This window comes from Salvia hispanica, chromosome 6 (assembly GCF_023119035.1).
Source record: "Salvia hispanica cultivar TCC Black 2014 chromosome 6, UniMelb_Shisp_WGS_1.0, whole genome shotgun sequence".
Taxonomy (NCBI): domain Eukaryota; kingdom Viridiplantae; phylum Streptophyta; class Magnoliopsida; order Lamiales; family Lamiaceae; genus Salvia; species Salvia hispanica.
In genome coordinates, this window is record NC_062970.1 from 36,868,700 (window position 1) to 36,886,184 (window position 17,485).

At 35.1% G+C, this 17,485-nt stretch overlaps 4 protein-coding genes and 1 non-coding gene across 6 annotated transcripts; 3 read left to right on the forward strand and 2 right to left on the reverse strand.

The window, feature by feature from the left end:
• Positions 1 to 2,909: 2,909 nt before the first annotated feature.
• Positions 2,910 to 3,483, forward strand: LOC125197173. Its single transcript, XM_048095883.1, has one exon. The coding sequence runs from the start codon at positions 3,060 to 3,062 to the stop codon at positions 3,399 to 3,401; it is 342 nt and encodes a 113-aa protein (XP_047951840.1). The 5' UTR covers positions 2,910 to 3,059; the 3' UTR covers positions 3,402 to 3,483.
• A 924-nt stretch (positions 3,484 to 4,407) lies between these two features.
• On the reverse strand, positions 4,408 to 10,445 carry LOC125196763 (signal peptide peptidase-like 3). Its single transcript, XM_048095381.1, has 14 exons — positions 10,133 to 10,445; positions 9,470 to 9,628; positions 8,563 to 8,674; positions 8,318 to 8,434; positions 7,568 to 7,725; positions 7,196 to 7,372; positions 6,963 to 6,997; positions 6,708 to 6,864; positions 6,213 to 6,266; positions 6,049 to 6,141; positions 5,530 to 5,672; positions 5,302 to 5,372; positions 4,897 to 4,980; positions 4,408 to 4,794 (listed from the first exon to the last, which is right to left on the reverse strand). Exons 1-14 carry the CDS (start codon positions 10,283 to 10,285, stop codon positions 4,682 to 4,684), a joined length of 1,626 nt encoding a protein of 541 aa, XP_047951338.1. The 5' UTR covers positions 10,286 to 10,445; the 3' UTR covers positions 4,408 to 4,681.
• A 182-nt stretch (positions 10,446 to 10,627) lies between these two features.
• On the forward strand, positions 10,628 to 12,149 carry LOC125193341 (putative [ribosomal protein S18]-alanine N-acetyltransferase). Of its 2 annotated transcripts, XM_048091112.1 has the most exons (3): positions 10,628 to 10,909; positions 11,687 to 11,872; positions 11,962 to 12,149. In XM_048091112.1, the coding sequence occupies exons 1-3, from the start codon at positions 10,666 to 10,668 to the stop codon at positions 12,081 to 12,083; spliced, it is 552 nt and encodes a 183-aa protein (XP_047947069.1). In that variant the 5' UTR covers positions 10,628 to 10,665; the 3' UTR covers positions 12,084 to 12,149. The 2 variants fall into 2 exon arrangements, with proteins under 2 accessions (XP_047947069.1, XP_047947071.1); XM_048091114.1 differs by having other exon boundaries at positions 11,687 to 12,149.
• A 2,034-nt stretch (positions 12,150 to 14,183) lies between these two features.
• On the reverse strand, positions 14,184 to 14,256 carry TRNAV-UAC. The gene has a single exon. It is a non-coding gene; the product is annotated as a tRNA-Val (tRNA).
• Positions 14,257 to 14,330: 74 nt separating this feature from the next.
• On the forward strand, positions 14,331 to 17,443 carry LOC125191923 (tetraspanin-19-like). Its single transcript, XM_048089359.1, has 6 exons — positions 14,331 to 14,727; positions 14,893 to 14,992; positions 15,823 to 15,903; positions 15,977 to 16,081; positions 16,324 to 16,506; positions 17,074 to 17,443. Exons 1-6 carry the CDS (start codon positions 14,576 to 14,578, stop codon positions 17,083 to 17,085), a joined length of 633 nt encoding a protein of 210 aa, XP_047945316.1. The 5' UTR covers positions 14,331 to 14,575; the 3' UTR covers positions 17,086 to 17,443.
• Positions 17,444 to 17,485: the final 42 nt, after the last annotated feature.

Here is a 17,485-nt window from a genome sequence, read left to right on the forward strand (position 1 = left end):
CGCTCCCCTTCATCCCGCAGCATATCATTTCTCTAGTGGGAAAAACCCAACTTTTTGAAAGTTCCGTGATAGAGAAATGATATGTTGCGGGATGAAGGGGAGCGACAACTTGAGCGACACTTTCACATCCACGCGCTCCTTCCTTTTATTTTCTTCTCTGAGTTTCTCTCTCCTCAATACATCTTCACCTGGTATAAAAAAAAGTATCTCTTTCTCTTCATCACTTTTCTTCTTCTCGATTCATTATCAATATAAAGATACGCTAAAAATGATAAACATTCCGCAGTTTTCAATTTTCTGAACACAATTTGACTCTTGTTTTTTGTCAAGCTCTCTGTTTCTAGGTGATAACAATCGGTAGCAGCCCTCAATCACATAGCAGATCTATTTCCAGAATGAGCAGTAAAACACAAATAGAAGAAAACGCAAACATTCATAATTGATAGCAGAAAAGATTTGATGAAATAAATACTAATATGCATACAAATAAACGATGAGAAATTAATGAGAGAATTGAGAACATGAGTTGGCATTTGATAAAAATTGAGCAGTTGAATTTTGATTCTCACACAATGAAGAGAATTGATAAGAAAAAAGAGAACATGGATAGCGAAGAGAATCTGATAAATTTTCCAAACTAATAGCGCCTCCCAATTGTCACAGTAGCAATCCAATTGAATCTCTTCTTCTGAATTTGACAAATTTCTGAAACCCAATTGTCACAGTAGCAATCCAATTGAATCTCTTCTTCTGAATTTGATAAATTTCCGAAACTAATTACGCCTCCCAATTGAATAGTAATCCAATTGAATCTTTTCTCCTTCAATAGTATTATCCTCTTCGTAGATAGAGGTCAGAAAATTGCTTAATATCCATGGCTTTTGATTGGATTAAAAAAATACTGCGGAGAAAATTGTGGAAGAGAGATTGAGTGAGAATATCAGAAAATTTATGAGTGTATCCATAGTTTGTGAATGTGATAAGAAAAACAAGAATTAGGCGGTGAAAATTATGGAAGATAGGCAGAGATCAGACACGAGGGAGGAGAGAGAAACCCTTAGAAGAAAAATAAATGGAAGGAGCGCGTGGTTGTGAAAGTGTCGCTCAAGTTGTCGCTCACAATTATCGCGCAGCATAACATATCTCTTTCCCACTAACTTTAAATTTGACAAATAATATCACGAACTTTGCTACTTGTGTGTTATTTTCCACCGGCTAAATTTTCGGCTATTAGTAAATGACATGTATGTTGAGTTGGAAAATTAAACCTAGTTGGCAATCTACTTGGCAATTTTTTTAACTTATTCATCATATTTGGCTAACTACTAGATGAATAGTTAACAACTTGGCATTTTTCGAAAGCAACACTAAAAAGCTGTGAAATGCAAACGAGAAAGAGAAGAACAAGCTCACTTAACATAGATGTTGTTTGATATCCAATTGTGAGGATATTGAACGACCCTTCTCAGTACGAGAGCTACCTACGTAATACAGAAAGACGGCACAGTTGGGCTTCAATAGGAATAGAAGAATCGTTTTTCATTAATTCTTCCTCCGACGTCGTCGATGGAGAATCAAATGAGCTGCGAGCAGATTCTTCCTCTGATTTCGGGCTTCAAATCCCCAACCAAATTGCGAACCCTAAATTGTAAATTGAAGGATGAAATATTTCTGAGATTCTGAGATTGAAAGATAAATCGATTATGAGATTGAAGGATGAAATGTTTCTGAGATTCTGCGAGCAAATTGAAGGATGAATCGATTTTCAGATTGAAAGAACTGAAAATCGTTTTGACAGAATTGAAAATCATTCAAGAACAAGAGAAAGAGTGCAAAATTTCATAAGTAAAACGACACCGTTTTGTCGAAATTCCGGCGAATGCCACATCAACTTTCCGATTACCTTCGGCAAGCCACTTATGCTTGATTTTGCCAGTTCAGCTAGCGGGTGGGAAATAACACACAAGTAGAAAAGTTTGTGATATTATTTGTCAAATTTAAAGTTTGTGAAAAAAATCAAACTTTTTGAAAGTTTCGTGATATTACATGCCAATATCCCTAATTTAAAAGAATTTGAAATTCAAATCCTCGTAGATATATAAAGGGTGAAATTGGTTGCTTCGGTTTGTATCTAAATTATTATACGAGGCAAGAGAAAACTCAAAAATGTAAAAATTGAAGCCCAATGTTTGGATGTGGTCCTCTGCCGACAAACAAGCGTGGCCCTGACTCTCTCAAAATTTATTAACTTCACACTTAACATATGCCATCTGCCTTCTCACCTGCAATAAATACTAATGTGCCCACTGCCCAAATATATTCTAATTTTGAAACAAATTTTTTGTTGCTTGAGTAGGAAATTCGGATTATTCATCATATTCGATCTTGTTTATAACTCATAAAACCTCAATTATTATGTTCAGATCGATTTCGATTTATATTTGTTGTTTCTAAATTCTACTTGAAGAACCAAGTGTCGTACAAGTCAACTCAATCACTAGTCACTCACAAAAAATATTTCGCAGTTTTCTAAACATTTCTTTTAAAAAATAAAAGACAATTAAAGTAACATAAAAATTGACATAAAAGTATTAAAATATTCTAGAAATCTTAAAAACCATGAACCCCAAATTCTCATGTAGCTCCGTCGTCTCTGCTAACAATATTCTGCAAATTTGCATTTTCAAAACAACTTGCGTTGAATAAAACAAGAGATACTTCCATTTTAGGAAGATGAAAAAAAACAGAATATTTTAATTCTAAATATATTTATGTTTTTGTTCATATGAGATGGTTTATTTCACAATTCTTTTTAAAGTAGGAATATATAATTATAATATATATCTTTTAATATAAGTTGATATTTCTATTATTTCATATTTAGTTGATTCATGAAGATCAGTTCTTAATTGAATATAAGTATGCTTTTGGTATATAGAATGACAAGTGAGATAAACAAAATGGAGACATATTTAATCATAGGGAGAAAGTAGAAAGTAGACACTGACATGTGTTGATAATATCAGAGTAGCAGTCGTCTGCGTGACTGTGATCAAGCCATGGCGGCCTCTATTTTCCTCTTCGTCTCCGTGTACACGCTCCTTCTCTTCCTCTCATGGAATTTCCTCCAATCCGTCCTCTCCTGGTACCAATTCCAGTCGTCGTCGTCGCTCGGGGCGGCTTTCGGCGTCCTGTCGATGGTGGCGGTGCCGGCTACGCTGGTGATGTGGATAACCGTGCTGGTGGTGCTAGCCTTCTGCGGTAAGCCGAGGAAGAAATTGACGGCGGAGATCATCGGCTTTGTGGTTAAGGTGCTGATCAAGGAAGGGAATCTCGTCGCTGCTGTTTGTGCTGTGCTTGGATATTTTGCTCATAGGGGAAATGCTTTCAATCAACATTGACTATTTTTTTCATTTTTCTTTTTGTAACTATTATGTATTGTACTCCATGTCTCCATATAATATACACTCTAATTAACCATGGCCTCTTGGACTACTTTTTTTTTTATCTCAATATATCCATGTATATTTTGTGATCTCTTTTTTGTCAAATAATTCAAACTTAACCAAGTTTTATTTATTTTTTCCTTATTTTGATTTTCCTATTCTAAATGAAAATGAGTGGAAAGTTAATTGGAATATAAATCTTATTTTTATATGAATACTAGTACTAGTAAGTAGTGAGATTCACTTGCTAAAAATAGTAAAAATAAAATGATATGTTTTTTTAGGACCTTCCAAATAAAAATATATGAAAAATATATGGGATGGAGTAGCATAATAGTTCCTGCGCGACATATTTAAATAAGTTGTGATTTAGACAGTTTTTTTTGGTTGAATAATTGAGTGACTGTTTGAATGAGGTCTAATTTAACTGCGTTCCCAAAAGTCATAACCGCATCACAAATTCCAATATTTACTACTCCATCCGTTCCATAGTAATGGATGCGTTTTTTTTCGGCATGAAAATTAAGAAAAATTATATTAGATGAGTTAAGTAAAAGGAGACTAAAGTGAAAAAAATGAAAAAGATAGAGAGATGAAAAGAGAGTAAAGTATGTGTGGAAAAATGTGTTCATTTTTACTAAAAATACAAATGATTCAATGACTCTATTACTATGGAACGAGGGAGTAATTGGGGGTGGGAAAGAAGCTTTCAGTGTTAACGTGTCACAATGAATTTTGTCATTTAAATAATGGGCTTTGCATTATTGATCCATCTCAGAGTAAGACGTCTCACATCAAACTCCCCAAGTAAATTAAGAAATAAATAACCTAAATCGATCTACTGAATTTTTATAGTATAATGATTTCCAATTGCATACTATTCAATCACTCAAAAATTGACTACTTCAATCTACAAATGTCTCATAGTAGTATATAACCCAAGTCAACAACATTCACAACATATAAAAACCCTTCTGTTAAAATATGAAATAATAGGATTATAATCTGTTCGTGAAAATCATGCAAAACAAAAGAACACTTCAACATATCAACATGAGATATATTTCAGGTACGTATAAAATTCAAACAATTCCTGTGAGACTTACCGATATATGTACACCTTTTTAAGTGTATATACAGCAAATCCAGGAGAATGCTCGAGGAACATCAGGCACACTTGAAGAACAGCCTTAAAAAGGGGGCGGATGTTGGGGTTTTAAGAGATGTCTGGCTCATTAAGCTAATTCTCCAGGTTCAATTTGTTCATTTGATTCTCTCGCATCATCTGTGTCGTAGTTCCACAGATGTTTTGTCTCACCTCTTATCCAACCCAACAAGACACAAGTTCCTGGGATTTGTGGAGAGAGCCATATGATTTGTGGAACAAAACAGAAAGGGACGCAAAAAAAAAAGGTATTAAGCAAAGTCAAGAAAGGAAAGGAATGCATACCCAGTGTACATGGAACTAGGTAGAGAAGAGCTGGCTGGCCATGCCCGTCCATCAAGTACAATGCTAAGTATGTAAACAACAGGCCTGCAACAATTGAGATATTCTTTAGTAATTACTCACTCTCATTTGCTTCTAAAATACAACCAAGCTAGCAGTAAGCATAGTAAAGAACTGCTGATAAGATGCTGTTGAATTAGGAACTACAAAGTAGGTTGTGATTGTGGGTGCAACCATCATAAACTGAACTTTTATTTTTGTTGTATTATTGTCATACAGGTCTACAGTATTTACCAAAGAAGCGGAGATTTACAGGGTCCATTTTCGTTAAATTCTAGTTCAAGTAGTACTAATATTACATAATCATGAGCATATATATTGGGGGGAGGGGGGTGTTTCTCTGCTCACCAACACCATAGCCAATTGACAACCAAAGGAAGTACCCATTTAAGATCCCCTTCTTATTAGCTTTGTCAAATCTGCAGTGAACACCCCGAGAAATTAGACAAATATTTTAACTATAACAAGTTTCGTTCCTTGCTTTGTATCCATACAGTTAACAACATATAGTACAAATATTACTCGTGATATTACACCTGTCGATCATAAAATTATAGGGATATCAGTACAATATACCTAAAAGCAAAGGAAACTAGCAGACCAGGGAATAGAATGTCCCCAAAGCCTATCATGTTGTAACCATAATATGGATCAGCAATTCGAGGAACTCTCAGAAGCATGGGGATTGATTCTCCACCGGCTTTATCACCTTCAGCAACCTGAATGATATTAAAAAATATATATATAAGGTCATGACTACTGAGTTAGCAAGAGTTCAAGAGTAATGCTGATAACATTGACCGAATCTAATTATTGATATGATCATACAGGTCAATTAGTGATGAGTAAGCACCAGGAATAAATTGAGGTAAGCCAGATGGTGTAAATTATTAAATATCCAAAGCTGAGGAAGCAACTTAAGTAAAGATATCATATGCAGCTCAGAATTGTGAGCATTGATGGGCAAAAGATCTTACAAGTTTACCTTTAAAATTAGTGTAAGTGCTAGAAACAAACGGCGATAAAAATGACTTTATTCATAACTCTCAGACTTACAAAATGAAAAGGAAGAAAGAAGGGTATGTATGAACTTACTGCGATCATAACACTGTCCTGGAATATAAGTGGAGATAGGAAAACCCAAAAAATATCGTACACAAATGCACAACACAAAAGTACCGTCGCAACCTGAAAGTTGGCATGAGATAAAAATTAGAAGATGACAAATTCATGTTTCCTAACAAAGTTTATCCACATACCTTTATGTTTGGCAACTGAGCCAATTGCAAGACAGTTATCATCATACATATACCCTGACATCCACGAAAATCATCAATTCAATTAAACTTACACACAAAGAAGAAAAGACGGTTTCAATGTGCCATGAACACAGAAATTACGTAACAAGCACCAATTTCGACATACTAATAGAATTTAAGGGCATATAGTTGTCAGCCTATAACCTGCGGATTTATACACACATGATGTTAAGAGAAAAATATGTTCCCTCTTGCGCACAGCTAGATAATTATATGGCAAATATGTGTGAACTGCCATAAATTTGCATAGCTCTATCATTTCGAATTTAAACCAAGAACTTTAATAAATGAGATTTATTGGAGGATTAGAAATCTAAATCAACAATACATGGCAGATCCAGGGTATTTTTAAGAGGAAAACGGGAAATGGAACTTGATGATGGCATTATAAATCACATAAGGACAAAGGAGGACAAGTTATTGTGAGCTGCTTACAAGGATGTCTTGTCCAATCCAAGAGTAGGGCTCCTTCCGTGTAGCAGCCCAGGCAACAGCAAACACCACACAAAAGATCAGAACAGCTAAAGAGAAGATGGAAACTTCCCCTAGAAGTGGCAGATTCATTTTCTTCTGCTCACTACCCCTAAATTTGCTGCTCAAAAGAAGAACAAATACAAAAAGATTACTATTAAACAATTTTTGTCACATAAATATCAGCATTGCCATTTCAGAAACACAACTAAATCATACCTCAAGACCAATGAAACAATACAATTGTGCATTCCCTGATAATGAAAAAATTATCAATGAGCTTAAAAAGTCCTGATCTCATAGGTTCCACATTCAAATGAACACAAGAGATAAGGAAATGCTTGAGTCTGTTTCCTTGTGCACATGCAAACAAACAAACTACATTGAAATAATTTATGAAACTAAATGGCATGAATGATGATGGAGGACGTGTATTAAAAATATTTGTTTACCTCAATACCTCCAATGCAGAAGAGTACGATCAGGAACCAGATGAACCATGATGACATAAAGAAATAAAGCAGTAGCAGAAAAGTTGACGCTGTTATAACAAAAACTATAGCACTTTTAGCATTAATGTGGAAAATTTCCTTCTCTTCGTCATCCTTGTCTGCTGCAGAACCAGATCCCTAACATGGATATAAAATACAATTAGTAGTGCATGCATCACATGTACCTAATAAAAAAGAAATGAACTACCAATTTCTTAAGTGAAGCATATCACGTCATCATCTAATTATAAATAAAATCTAACCTGAGAAACTCTTTTACACTAGGCACATTATGAACAAAAACATAAAGGCACATTATGAAATTCAAGGAACCTGTGGTGACAATTCATTGTAGTGCTCATCAGTTTGCTTTGATCCAGTGATTTCCGACCAAAGTGATGCAGAAACTACCGTCCCAACAGCCATCAGCCACAAGAATATCACTGAGTAGTCTAAAATTGGCCGGTCCGGGGAGTATAACAGAAGTTCCACTGTTTCATCAGAAATAGATGCGTGCAGTTTGAGATTATAGAAGGACAATACTATTTTTAAAGAAAATAACCATAGGCAGTAGGCTTCTTTTTACCACCATCTGTTGATGGTAAAGTGTTTCAACATGCCAATTCCAATTATTTATGCTCTACTAGGTCAACCTGCAATATTACTGCATTTGTGGTTCATCAAGTTTGGTTGAAGAATATCCAATTAGTTTACTTTTGTTATGAGAAAGGTAGAATGAGTTTGAAAGGATAGCTCTACAAGAATTAGCAAAAGCTACAGATTGAAGTCAATCGGACTCCATCATTTCTCCTGAGTCCTGACAACTCTAAATTTCCAGTTACCACTTAATGTTTAAAATACAAGTAGCGAATTCGAGAATAAAATGAGGACAAAAATAAAACACTGATACCACATTCTGAAAACATTACCAGAAAATATTAAGAGAGTAACATTTAACTGTTTAGAGAAAATAGATAAAGGTACTCAGAAAGGCTGGTCGAAGACGTATTACAGAGCCATGTAAGATCCCTCAGAAATACCTACTCAAAAATATTCTCATCAAATCATATAAGGGTGTATCACCTTTTCTCCCATTAGCCATGGATTTCTTTAGTTCATCTCCTCCTGACTTAGAGATTGTAATAACAGGAATGCTGATATTTAAAGTAGTATCATTCCCACAAGCCATCTGCACAAGGCCTATGAAGTTCAAGCAAAGTAACATTCATTAAGAATCAATTGGGATAAACTCAGCCAATATACGAGGCATTAAGCAATGGAAAGCTATATCAAAATTACATAATATGTGCATCAGAGGTAGAGCTAACCTTCCTCATCATTTATCACTATCAATGCTGCTGCTTGTCCGGCTTGAGCGACTTTAGCCTTAGTTGTAAAGATGCAATCACCACGTACCGTCAGTGCGATAGAGCCTGATACCTGCAAGATAATAGAAGAGGCTCTTAGCATAATGGTTCAAAACCTAACTATGATGATATGTTGGAGTGATTCGTAATGGAGAAAAAAGAGTGTTCCTTTTCACATTCAACATTGCTTCACCAAGGTATGAAATAAAACTCATAATCCAATAGTGCAACCAACCTGCACCACCACTTCTAAGTCCAGCTCTATTGATTATAAGTTCACCAATTTTATATAAAAAGCTGCATACTAATTTTACGACAGTCATCTTCCTTTACAAGCAGCCCAACAATGTAAGTTCCCAACCACTAGCCCCTAGTAATCTCATATTCCCCAATTATGGCAGAAGAGGATTGAAACATGACATTGAGCATTCCAATTTAGATTGTAGACTAGTTCTTGATGTTTGAGATCTATCTCAGAATAGGCCAATGTAGACGGAGGCAGGCCCTTAATTTCTTAGAACTAGGTAATTAGTAATTACGCAAGCCTGCATTTCGCAGTAGCTTCAGGTAGTTGTCGATTTCTGGTCCTTTTTGTGTATATTTTAGCTGATACAATAGTATTTACAAGCTGTGGCTAGTACCATACACTGCATTGATTTGAACAATCAGGCCACAGAGAAACTCAAAAACAAGCTTAAACTGCCAAAAAATGATCCAACTATAGATATTTTCAGGGGAACAAGAGACCAGTAATCATCTGATGATTTTCCTATTTGATTTACAAATACTATAGCCCTTAGTGTGCATCAAAACTCCTAACAGCAATAGTATGATGTATGGATGAAAAATAAAAGGATTAGAAGAATACATTAGAAGATGAGAGTGAACAGCCATTTAAAGGATCTGCAAAAACAGCTGAGAAACGGTGGCCTTCTTCAGCATGAGCAGGCAATGCAGACCCAAAATCGGCAGTTAGTCCACCTATTGCCTCCTTCTCCACACCATCTACCCACCTTTTGACCTTAACCTAAAAAACAAAGAAATAATTTAGTGCATTATGCATGAATAGTTTTCTTTACACTATCATGATTAGAAAGTTGAGGCAAAACATAGCTACAAAAGAGAAGTGTAAATTTGAGTTAGCTGAGCTAAATAATTTTAATCCATTTTACTCTCCATCAGAAGAACAGTATAGGTATACTAGTCAACCAGTAACAACATATTGCTCCACCATCGAACTTCTCATCACCACTCACAAGTAAACTGAATAATTCTTCTCTGGAAATACTGAATAACTATAAATTCACAGTAGAGCGTCCAATTTTTAACTTGTTCATATCGAGTGATCACAAACCATTACAGGTCGACACTTGAATTGGACCGATGCGAGGCTCGATCAGGCGCGTGTCATAATAACATACTAGTCCTACTAGCGATTGAATTAACAACAACATCGGGCACATCAAGACCCCAAAAAATATTAGAACCTCGGAAACAGCCTCAAAAATTGCCAGAGGTCAGATTACTATACCAATCGGAAGTCGTTACCGCAGGCGGCGGGTTCATCGTCGGGGGCAGCGCGCGAAACGTCGTCTCCGAAGGCAATTGATGACAGGATCAACAAAAGAATCCCCAATTGTAATGCAACAGCTAAACTCAAAGACCGTTGAAATGCTGCAGCCATACTAAATTTTAGGAATTCTACTAATCAATCAGTCGAAGCTACAATGCGTATCATGGGCTTGCCGATTTTTGCATGTTTCGAGGCGGAGGGAATTACAAGTAAAGGATCAAAGCAATCAGTCCAAATTCAAAATGTAGAGATGAAAATGGGGAAAATATTTTGGGGAAATAGGAAGAATGGGAATTACCAAGCTGGCCCCTATAATTCGGTTTATGTGCAATTAGCTACCATAGAATAATGATTTGGCAAACATATCACTTTCTTTTAATTCGGTTTATAAACTTTGTGACATTTTAAATTATTTTAAATTTGTGAGAAATATTAGCCAAAATTAACTCATTTAAAACTAAAATTCTGCGTTTAGGTATTGAGTTTATACAATGGCGAACTGCGAGATAATTGAACTGCACAGGAATTCCCTCAATTGGGCGAAAATCGTGGAAGAAATTGTGAGAATAGAGAAAAAGGTGTTCCCAAAGCACGAATCGCTCGCCAAATCGTTCGAGGAAGAGGCGAAAAAGAGGAACGGCGGATTGATCTACTCCTTAATCGGCGGTCAAGTTGCCGGATACGTCATGTATTCCTGGCCATCTTCTCTCTATGCTTGCATCACAAAACTTGCAGGTTCTACTTCTCTCACTTCAGCCAAACTTTATTTGATTTGAAAATGTTTGCTCACAACTGTGGGTTTGGGCGTGTGAAATTAATTAGCTTGAATTAAGCTTATGCGACCGAGAATGAGATATGCTGATTTAGGAAGTATTTTGTCCTGCTTATTCATGTTTATGGTGAAAAGCTTAGCTAAACATGCCTTTTTTTTGCTTTCTCTCTCTCGGGTGGAAGATATTTTTGTTGAGGATCCTTTACTGAGTTAATGTATTAGTGTATTCTGTTTGTTTAGGTTTGGTTTGGTTTATTGAGTTGTATTTGGAATTCCACACTTTAATTCTCACTGAGTTGTTAAAATTGGGAAGTCATTGAGTTTTTCACATCTGAGAAATGCAATTCAATGGCTGCTAAACTGAGATAAGTGGGAAGAACTTTGTTAAGAGGTTATTGAAGAATCTCATAACATAAACCTTGTTCAAGAAAAGATTCAAGAAGTTCTTAGATTAGATAAGATGCATGCTTGTGATATTCAAAATGCCTATGTAACTAGGCATTTTAGGAGTTCTATGAATAAACATTTAACAGCCTATAACATGTAACATTTGACAAGAGTATGAACTTCATGCAACACATATTACATTCTCTGATTCAAGTTCCTCTAAGCTAAATATCACTTGAATGTTGATTACTGTAATCTGCCTTTTGTGGCACTATGAGAACTTGAGAAGTAGAGTAGGAGTATATTTTTTGCAATGCGCTTGCTTTCTTGTTGCTGAAATTGGGATGTTACAGTTAAAGAAAACTGTAGGGGGAAGGGTCATGGGGAAGCATTGCTGAAAGCAGCTATAGAGAAATGTAAAACTAGAAAAATCCACCGCATATCACTTCATGTAGATCCCTTGAGGACGGCTGCCATGACTCTCTACAAGAAGCTCGGGTTTGAGGTGGATAGTCTAGTAGAAAGCTACTACTCTTCGGGTAGGGATGCCTACAGAATGTATTTGGATTTTGAGATGGATTAGCTGGAGTGGTTTGTTCAAGTGTGATCGGTCTTCATTCTGGTGTAGTGCTCCCGCAGGATTCACTGGAACTTGCAAGCTCGTCTGGCAAATCCCAAGGATTTTTTTTAAGAATTAGTGCATTTTTTAAGGGAATTTGTGCCACTGAGATAGCAAAGAATAGAATGTAACATGGAAGAAAAATATAAAAGAATTTGATGTTCTTGACTTCTTGTGCATCTATATTCCCTTTATAATTTTCCCTATGTCCAATTTTGATGATCTTCCATCTACTCATATTAAATGTACATTTTAATTTTGAATAAAATTGATATAGAGTACTTGTGGAGCAATTTTCATCATTCCTTCTCTCTCTATCTCCCTTTAATTTTTAAAAGCCATGATGAGATAAGCTCTTTGACAGATACTTGATTCTACGAAAACTCCTCTCCATAACTCAATCATGCTTTAGATTATATGATGATTATTTACCACAAAAATTATGAACTTCAAGTTTGGTCAAATTTTAGTCAATTCTACAATTTTTAAAAAACTAAAGTCAATTTTTTATCCCTTACATTAGCCTTAAAAAACTTTTTGATCTTATAAATTTTAGGAGATCAAATTTGGACTTTAGTCCTTTTAAAAATAGTCAATTATATATGATGACTTTGATTTTTTCACAATTATACCATTAATTTAGATTTAGGGTAAATTATGATCTGGATAGACATGTACTTTTTTAGTCTATCTTATTTCTATGTAGTATTTTTCTTAGACACATGTACTTTTTTAGTCTATCTTATTTCTATGTAGTATTTTTTTTAGGGGTGAGCATTTGGATTTCAGATCTCATTTTCGCCCAATCTGATCATAAAATTTGAAATTTAATGAAAAAATAATCCAATCCGAATTGTCCGAAAATATGAACAATAATATCCTACCCGATCTAAAAAATCAAAAATTGCATAAAAATTTGAAATTCAATATCCGAATCTGAAAATATGCGACCAAGTATCATTAAAATTGCTCAACAAAAGAGTTTTAGATTTGTTAGGTTGTTATAAATATAGTTTGGATTTCATATTACTTAGGATTTTAAAATATTCGATTCGAAAAATAGAACTCAGAAGTTTATAAAATATCTAATACAAATTCGAACTGAAAATCTGAACGAAATTTTAAATTTCTTTTGGTTCGAGTCGAATTTTCAAATTTCAAATATTTTTGTCACCCCAATTTTTTCATACTAAAATCAATTGTTTCTATGAGTGATAGTACAAATTTGCAAAAAAAAAAAACATGAATTTTGGTTTCCACATCATCCACATACAAATAAATGATCAATTAAGAAAAAAGGTGTTTGCATGTAAATTTCAAAACTTTCATCAACTTCTAATTTTGCAAACCAGCTTTGAAATCTGCCTATAAATTTGACTTTGTAATCAATTAAAATTTTGGTGCTAACACTACTTAATAAAATCATCGTATTCAACAAATGAAATTACTAACTAAAGATAATAAGATGTTGTTTCGTTGTCTAAAACCAGAGGCCGAGCCAAGATTTCGGTGTAATAAGAGCAAAATTATATGTAGAAAATTTATATATATTTGAGGAAGGGCATTTTGTATAAATTTATTTATATATTTGAATTTTTTAAATAAATGTATAAAGGTAAAGAAATGGTGAGGAGGGGCCTTTGCCCCATGTGCTACAAGGCTAGATCCACCCCTGTCTAAAACGTGACGTCAATTTAATCGATCTCCGATATTGCCACATAAGTACCTCATTGAGTTATGTTAGTGCACAAGTCTTGATTGGTTATAGAATAGATTAATAGTTTTGTTGCAAAATCATAATAAATCAATAATTTGATAATTACCTAGTAAGCAAAATGATAAAATTCTTAAAAGCAAATTACCCTTAAAAAGGCCAAAGTTATGATATAATTATCTATTTTTTTAAAAAAATTGTGAGATTAATCCGAATTTAATAAAATTTCATGATTGTCATAGTACTCTATTGTAAATATTATATTTATAAGAATTATATAAACAATACACTTTGGAGCATAATATTACAATAATATTACTCGATTGGATTACATGTACACACAAAAGGCCGATTATAATATTTCATAATATTACTCTATTAGATTACACCGTGTACAAAAAACACCGATAATACTATTTCTCATAATTTTCATAATTATTAGACAAAGGAAAAGAATTGTACGAATATAACATTGTTCATAATATAATGGCGTATTAATTAAAACACGAAAAAGAATTGTTGCTGCCCAGGGTCGAACTGGGGACCTTTAGTGTGTAAGACTAACGTGATAACCACTACACCACAGCAACGCTTGTGATTTGGAACGGACAAATACTTTGACAAATTATAATAGCGGAGCAGCGTGAAATTCTGGAAACCGAGAAAATCGCAACAGAAAATGAAGCATTTCTGATCGATCGGGAGTTGGGATATATCATACATATACTACGCCTCTGTTTCTTCGTCTCTATCCATTTCATCTACCGCTAACCCTGACTTTGATTTTCTCCGAGTTAGGGTTCCCCTCTGTCGCCGCGGCTCCCGATCCCCAATTTTTTACATCGCCGATCAATTTCTTCGGGAGCTGTGGTAATTTGAATTATTTCCTTCAAACCAGATAATAAAAAAATGGGTCGAATGGCTCGCTGCTGCGTTCAATCTCTTCTGAAGCTGGTCAATTCGCTCCTCGGAATGGTCGGAATCGCCATGATGATTTACTCGCTTTGGATGTTCAGAGTCTGGCTCCGCACCGACGAATCTACTGACGTCCCTGTTCCGTGGTAAGTGGATTTCATGGATACTGATGCGGTATTGCAGCTGGCATTGAAATTTAACGTATATTGGAAATTATGGGGGTGTTATGTGAGGATTGGTATTCATGTGTTTTTTCTGCGTATGTATGAAGTAATTAGCTATTTGTTTATTTATTTTATTGCTTAATACAGGTTTATATACGCTATTCTGGGCATTGGTGCTAGTTTGTGCGTCATCACATGCTCAGGTCACATTGCTGCGGAGACTGCCAATGGCTGCTGCTTGTACATTGTATCCTTTCACGGGGGGTTTGGTTTTGTTTGGTTGTAACATTTGTTTACTTATCCGGCAACACATTGTGATCATTGATAGAATCATAATCCCTTCATTCCATTCTATCTTGAACTAAAAACTTTGAGCAGTTATGCATAGAATGAAATTACATTGTACAGGGCTGTCATCTCATTGGTGCATTTGAGTTCTTGTTTATGTGAAGCAAATTTGCCCTTTCTTTTCAAGAATGAGCTCTATTGAGATAACTTAGTTATGGGTGGTGAGAATACGCAGACAGTTAGATTTCCTATTCTCATGTTAAATCATATGCTAGCAAGTTGCCATTGGTTTTTGAAATTGTTTGGTTCTGTACTCCTTTGGATAATGCAGTAGCTGTGATTCAGTTTATAAATTAGATGAACTATTTTGCGTAAATTGATGGTGGAGTAATTGAATGGTCTTGCACATTCTATTAAATACACATAACAAGATCTCTGCAACTAACTTAACTTGCCATTCATTCTCACTTTGTTATTTATGCTCCTAGGTAATGCTGATTCTAGTTTAACATCATCAACCTTTTAAAGCTGGGCCATGTGTGATTGGTTTAGAAGACTATCTTGATTGTAGAATAGTTGCTTCAGTTGCATCTTTGCCTTCTTCCCTGAAGCATTATATAGGTCTGGGAATTCATGCTTTGTTTATCATAAACTTTGCATTGATGTGTTATGGAGTGGTTTTAGTCGGTGTTATGAAGATATAGTATTCCCTATACCTCTACTCGCTGTCTATCAAACATTTAGCAAAGTGCATGTATCAAATTTCTATGTTGACCTTAACCAGCATAGTACATGGCTTTTGTCTTCATGATTTTTCTGCTGGAAGCTGCAGTTACTGCAGATGTGTTCCTAAACCACAATTGGCAAGAGGTATTTTGCACTAATAATGCTTACACTGCATTGATATTAGAAATTGTTTAATTATAACTTGAGTGTTTGTCAGGACTTCCCAGCAGATGCAACTGGAAATCTCGATAAGTTGAAGGACTTTGTCAAGGACAATTTTGACATCTGTAAATGGATTGGCTTGTCAGTGGTTGCTGTGCAGGTTAGCTTTTTTCTTCGCATGCACAATCTCCCTTTAAATGTGTGTGCGTGGCTGTTTACTTTGAAATTATGAACAGAATCCTCAAAATATGAATCGAAAGATTAATGAGAGGCTATCCATGTAGTAATATGCCTTCCAAGTCATGTTTGCTGTATAATTTTCAATAAGTACTTATATGGACAGCATCCTGTTCCACTTGATTTTTGTCAGCCTCTTATTAAGGTTATTATTTATGCATGCAGGGACTAAGCATGTTATTGGCTATGGTACTCAAAGCTTTAGGTCCACATTCTGAGAAATACTATGAAAGTGATGATGAGTATCTACCAGATAGGGTGCCCCTGCTGAAGAATTATGCCCCTCCACATGGTAGTGAACCGGCATACGGGAAAAGTGATTCCTGGATTGTTAGGTCCAACAGTAAGGTACGTGCACTTATAATTTCAAAGGTCTCATGACACTTGCATGACCGGAATGTAAATTTGTGAATGGTTCAAATTTGTCTCGGCTTCCTCTTTTTCATAGTTTAAATCAATGTCTATTTTTGCAAAGTAACAAGGTTGCTGATTTGTATTAAAAAAGTTTCAGGATGTATGATGTAGAACCATGGACATGCTACAAATATACATGTTCCATAAGAGGAACTTTAGAAATGGTATAACAATAATTTGGTCATCTGGTAACTTAATGATAGCAAGAAAGAAGTGACAAGTTTACTATTCATAACTCAAAATTGAAAAAAACCAAATGTTGAAAAAGAGGAAAACGTTGGTAATTTTGCTAGTTAATTAGAGGCAATAGTAATGACCTCATTTTATACACTTACCAGTTCTGCAAGTATTTGCTTAAGTTGGAATAGAAACTTCACATATGCAACTGCTTCTCAAGATTTTCTTCACTTCACCCACTGCAAATACCTAAATGATGTGTTTTGTTTAAATTCTTTTAGACCTCTTAAATAGTTTTTGATGACTTATTATTCTCCTATCCAGACCCTCAGGTAAAGAAATGAAACGGGAGTGTGCAGACAAACAGTGGGAGTAGGCTATTGCGTCTCAAAACATCAAGTTTACTAGTTTCTGGCAGTCGATAGAGTGTTCTTGAGCTTTAGTTGGTCGACATCATCTCCACCAACCTTGTACACGCTAATTTTTATGCCAAATTATATCAAGTGGTACATCTGTGAATATCATTAGACATATCGACTGGGTGATGAACAGAACCCTAGTATTGTTGATAGCTGTTCACCTGTTGTTTTAGGTGCAGCTCTCTTTAAGCAGTGTAATTTGTCATTTTAGAACTAGTTGTTTAATTGTTCACATTTTGACATGCATTATATGTCATGATTGTTATTTCTTTGTTTGTTCGTTCCCTTGATTTTATGTTGCGTGTTCGTGCCCTTGA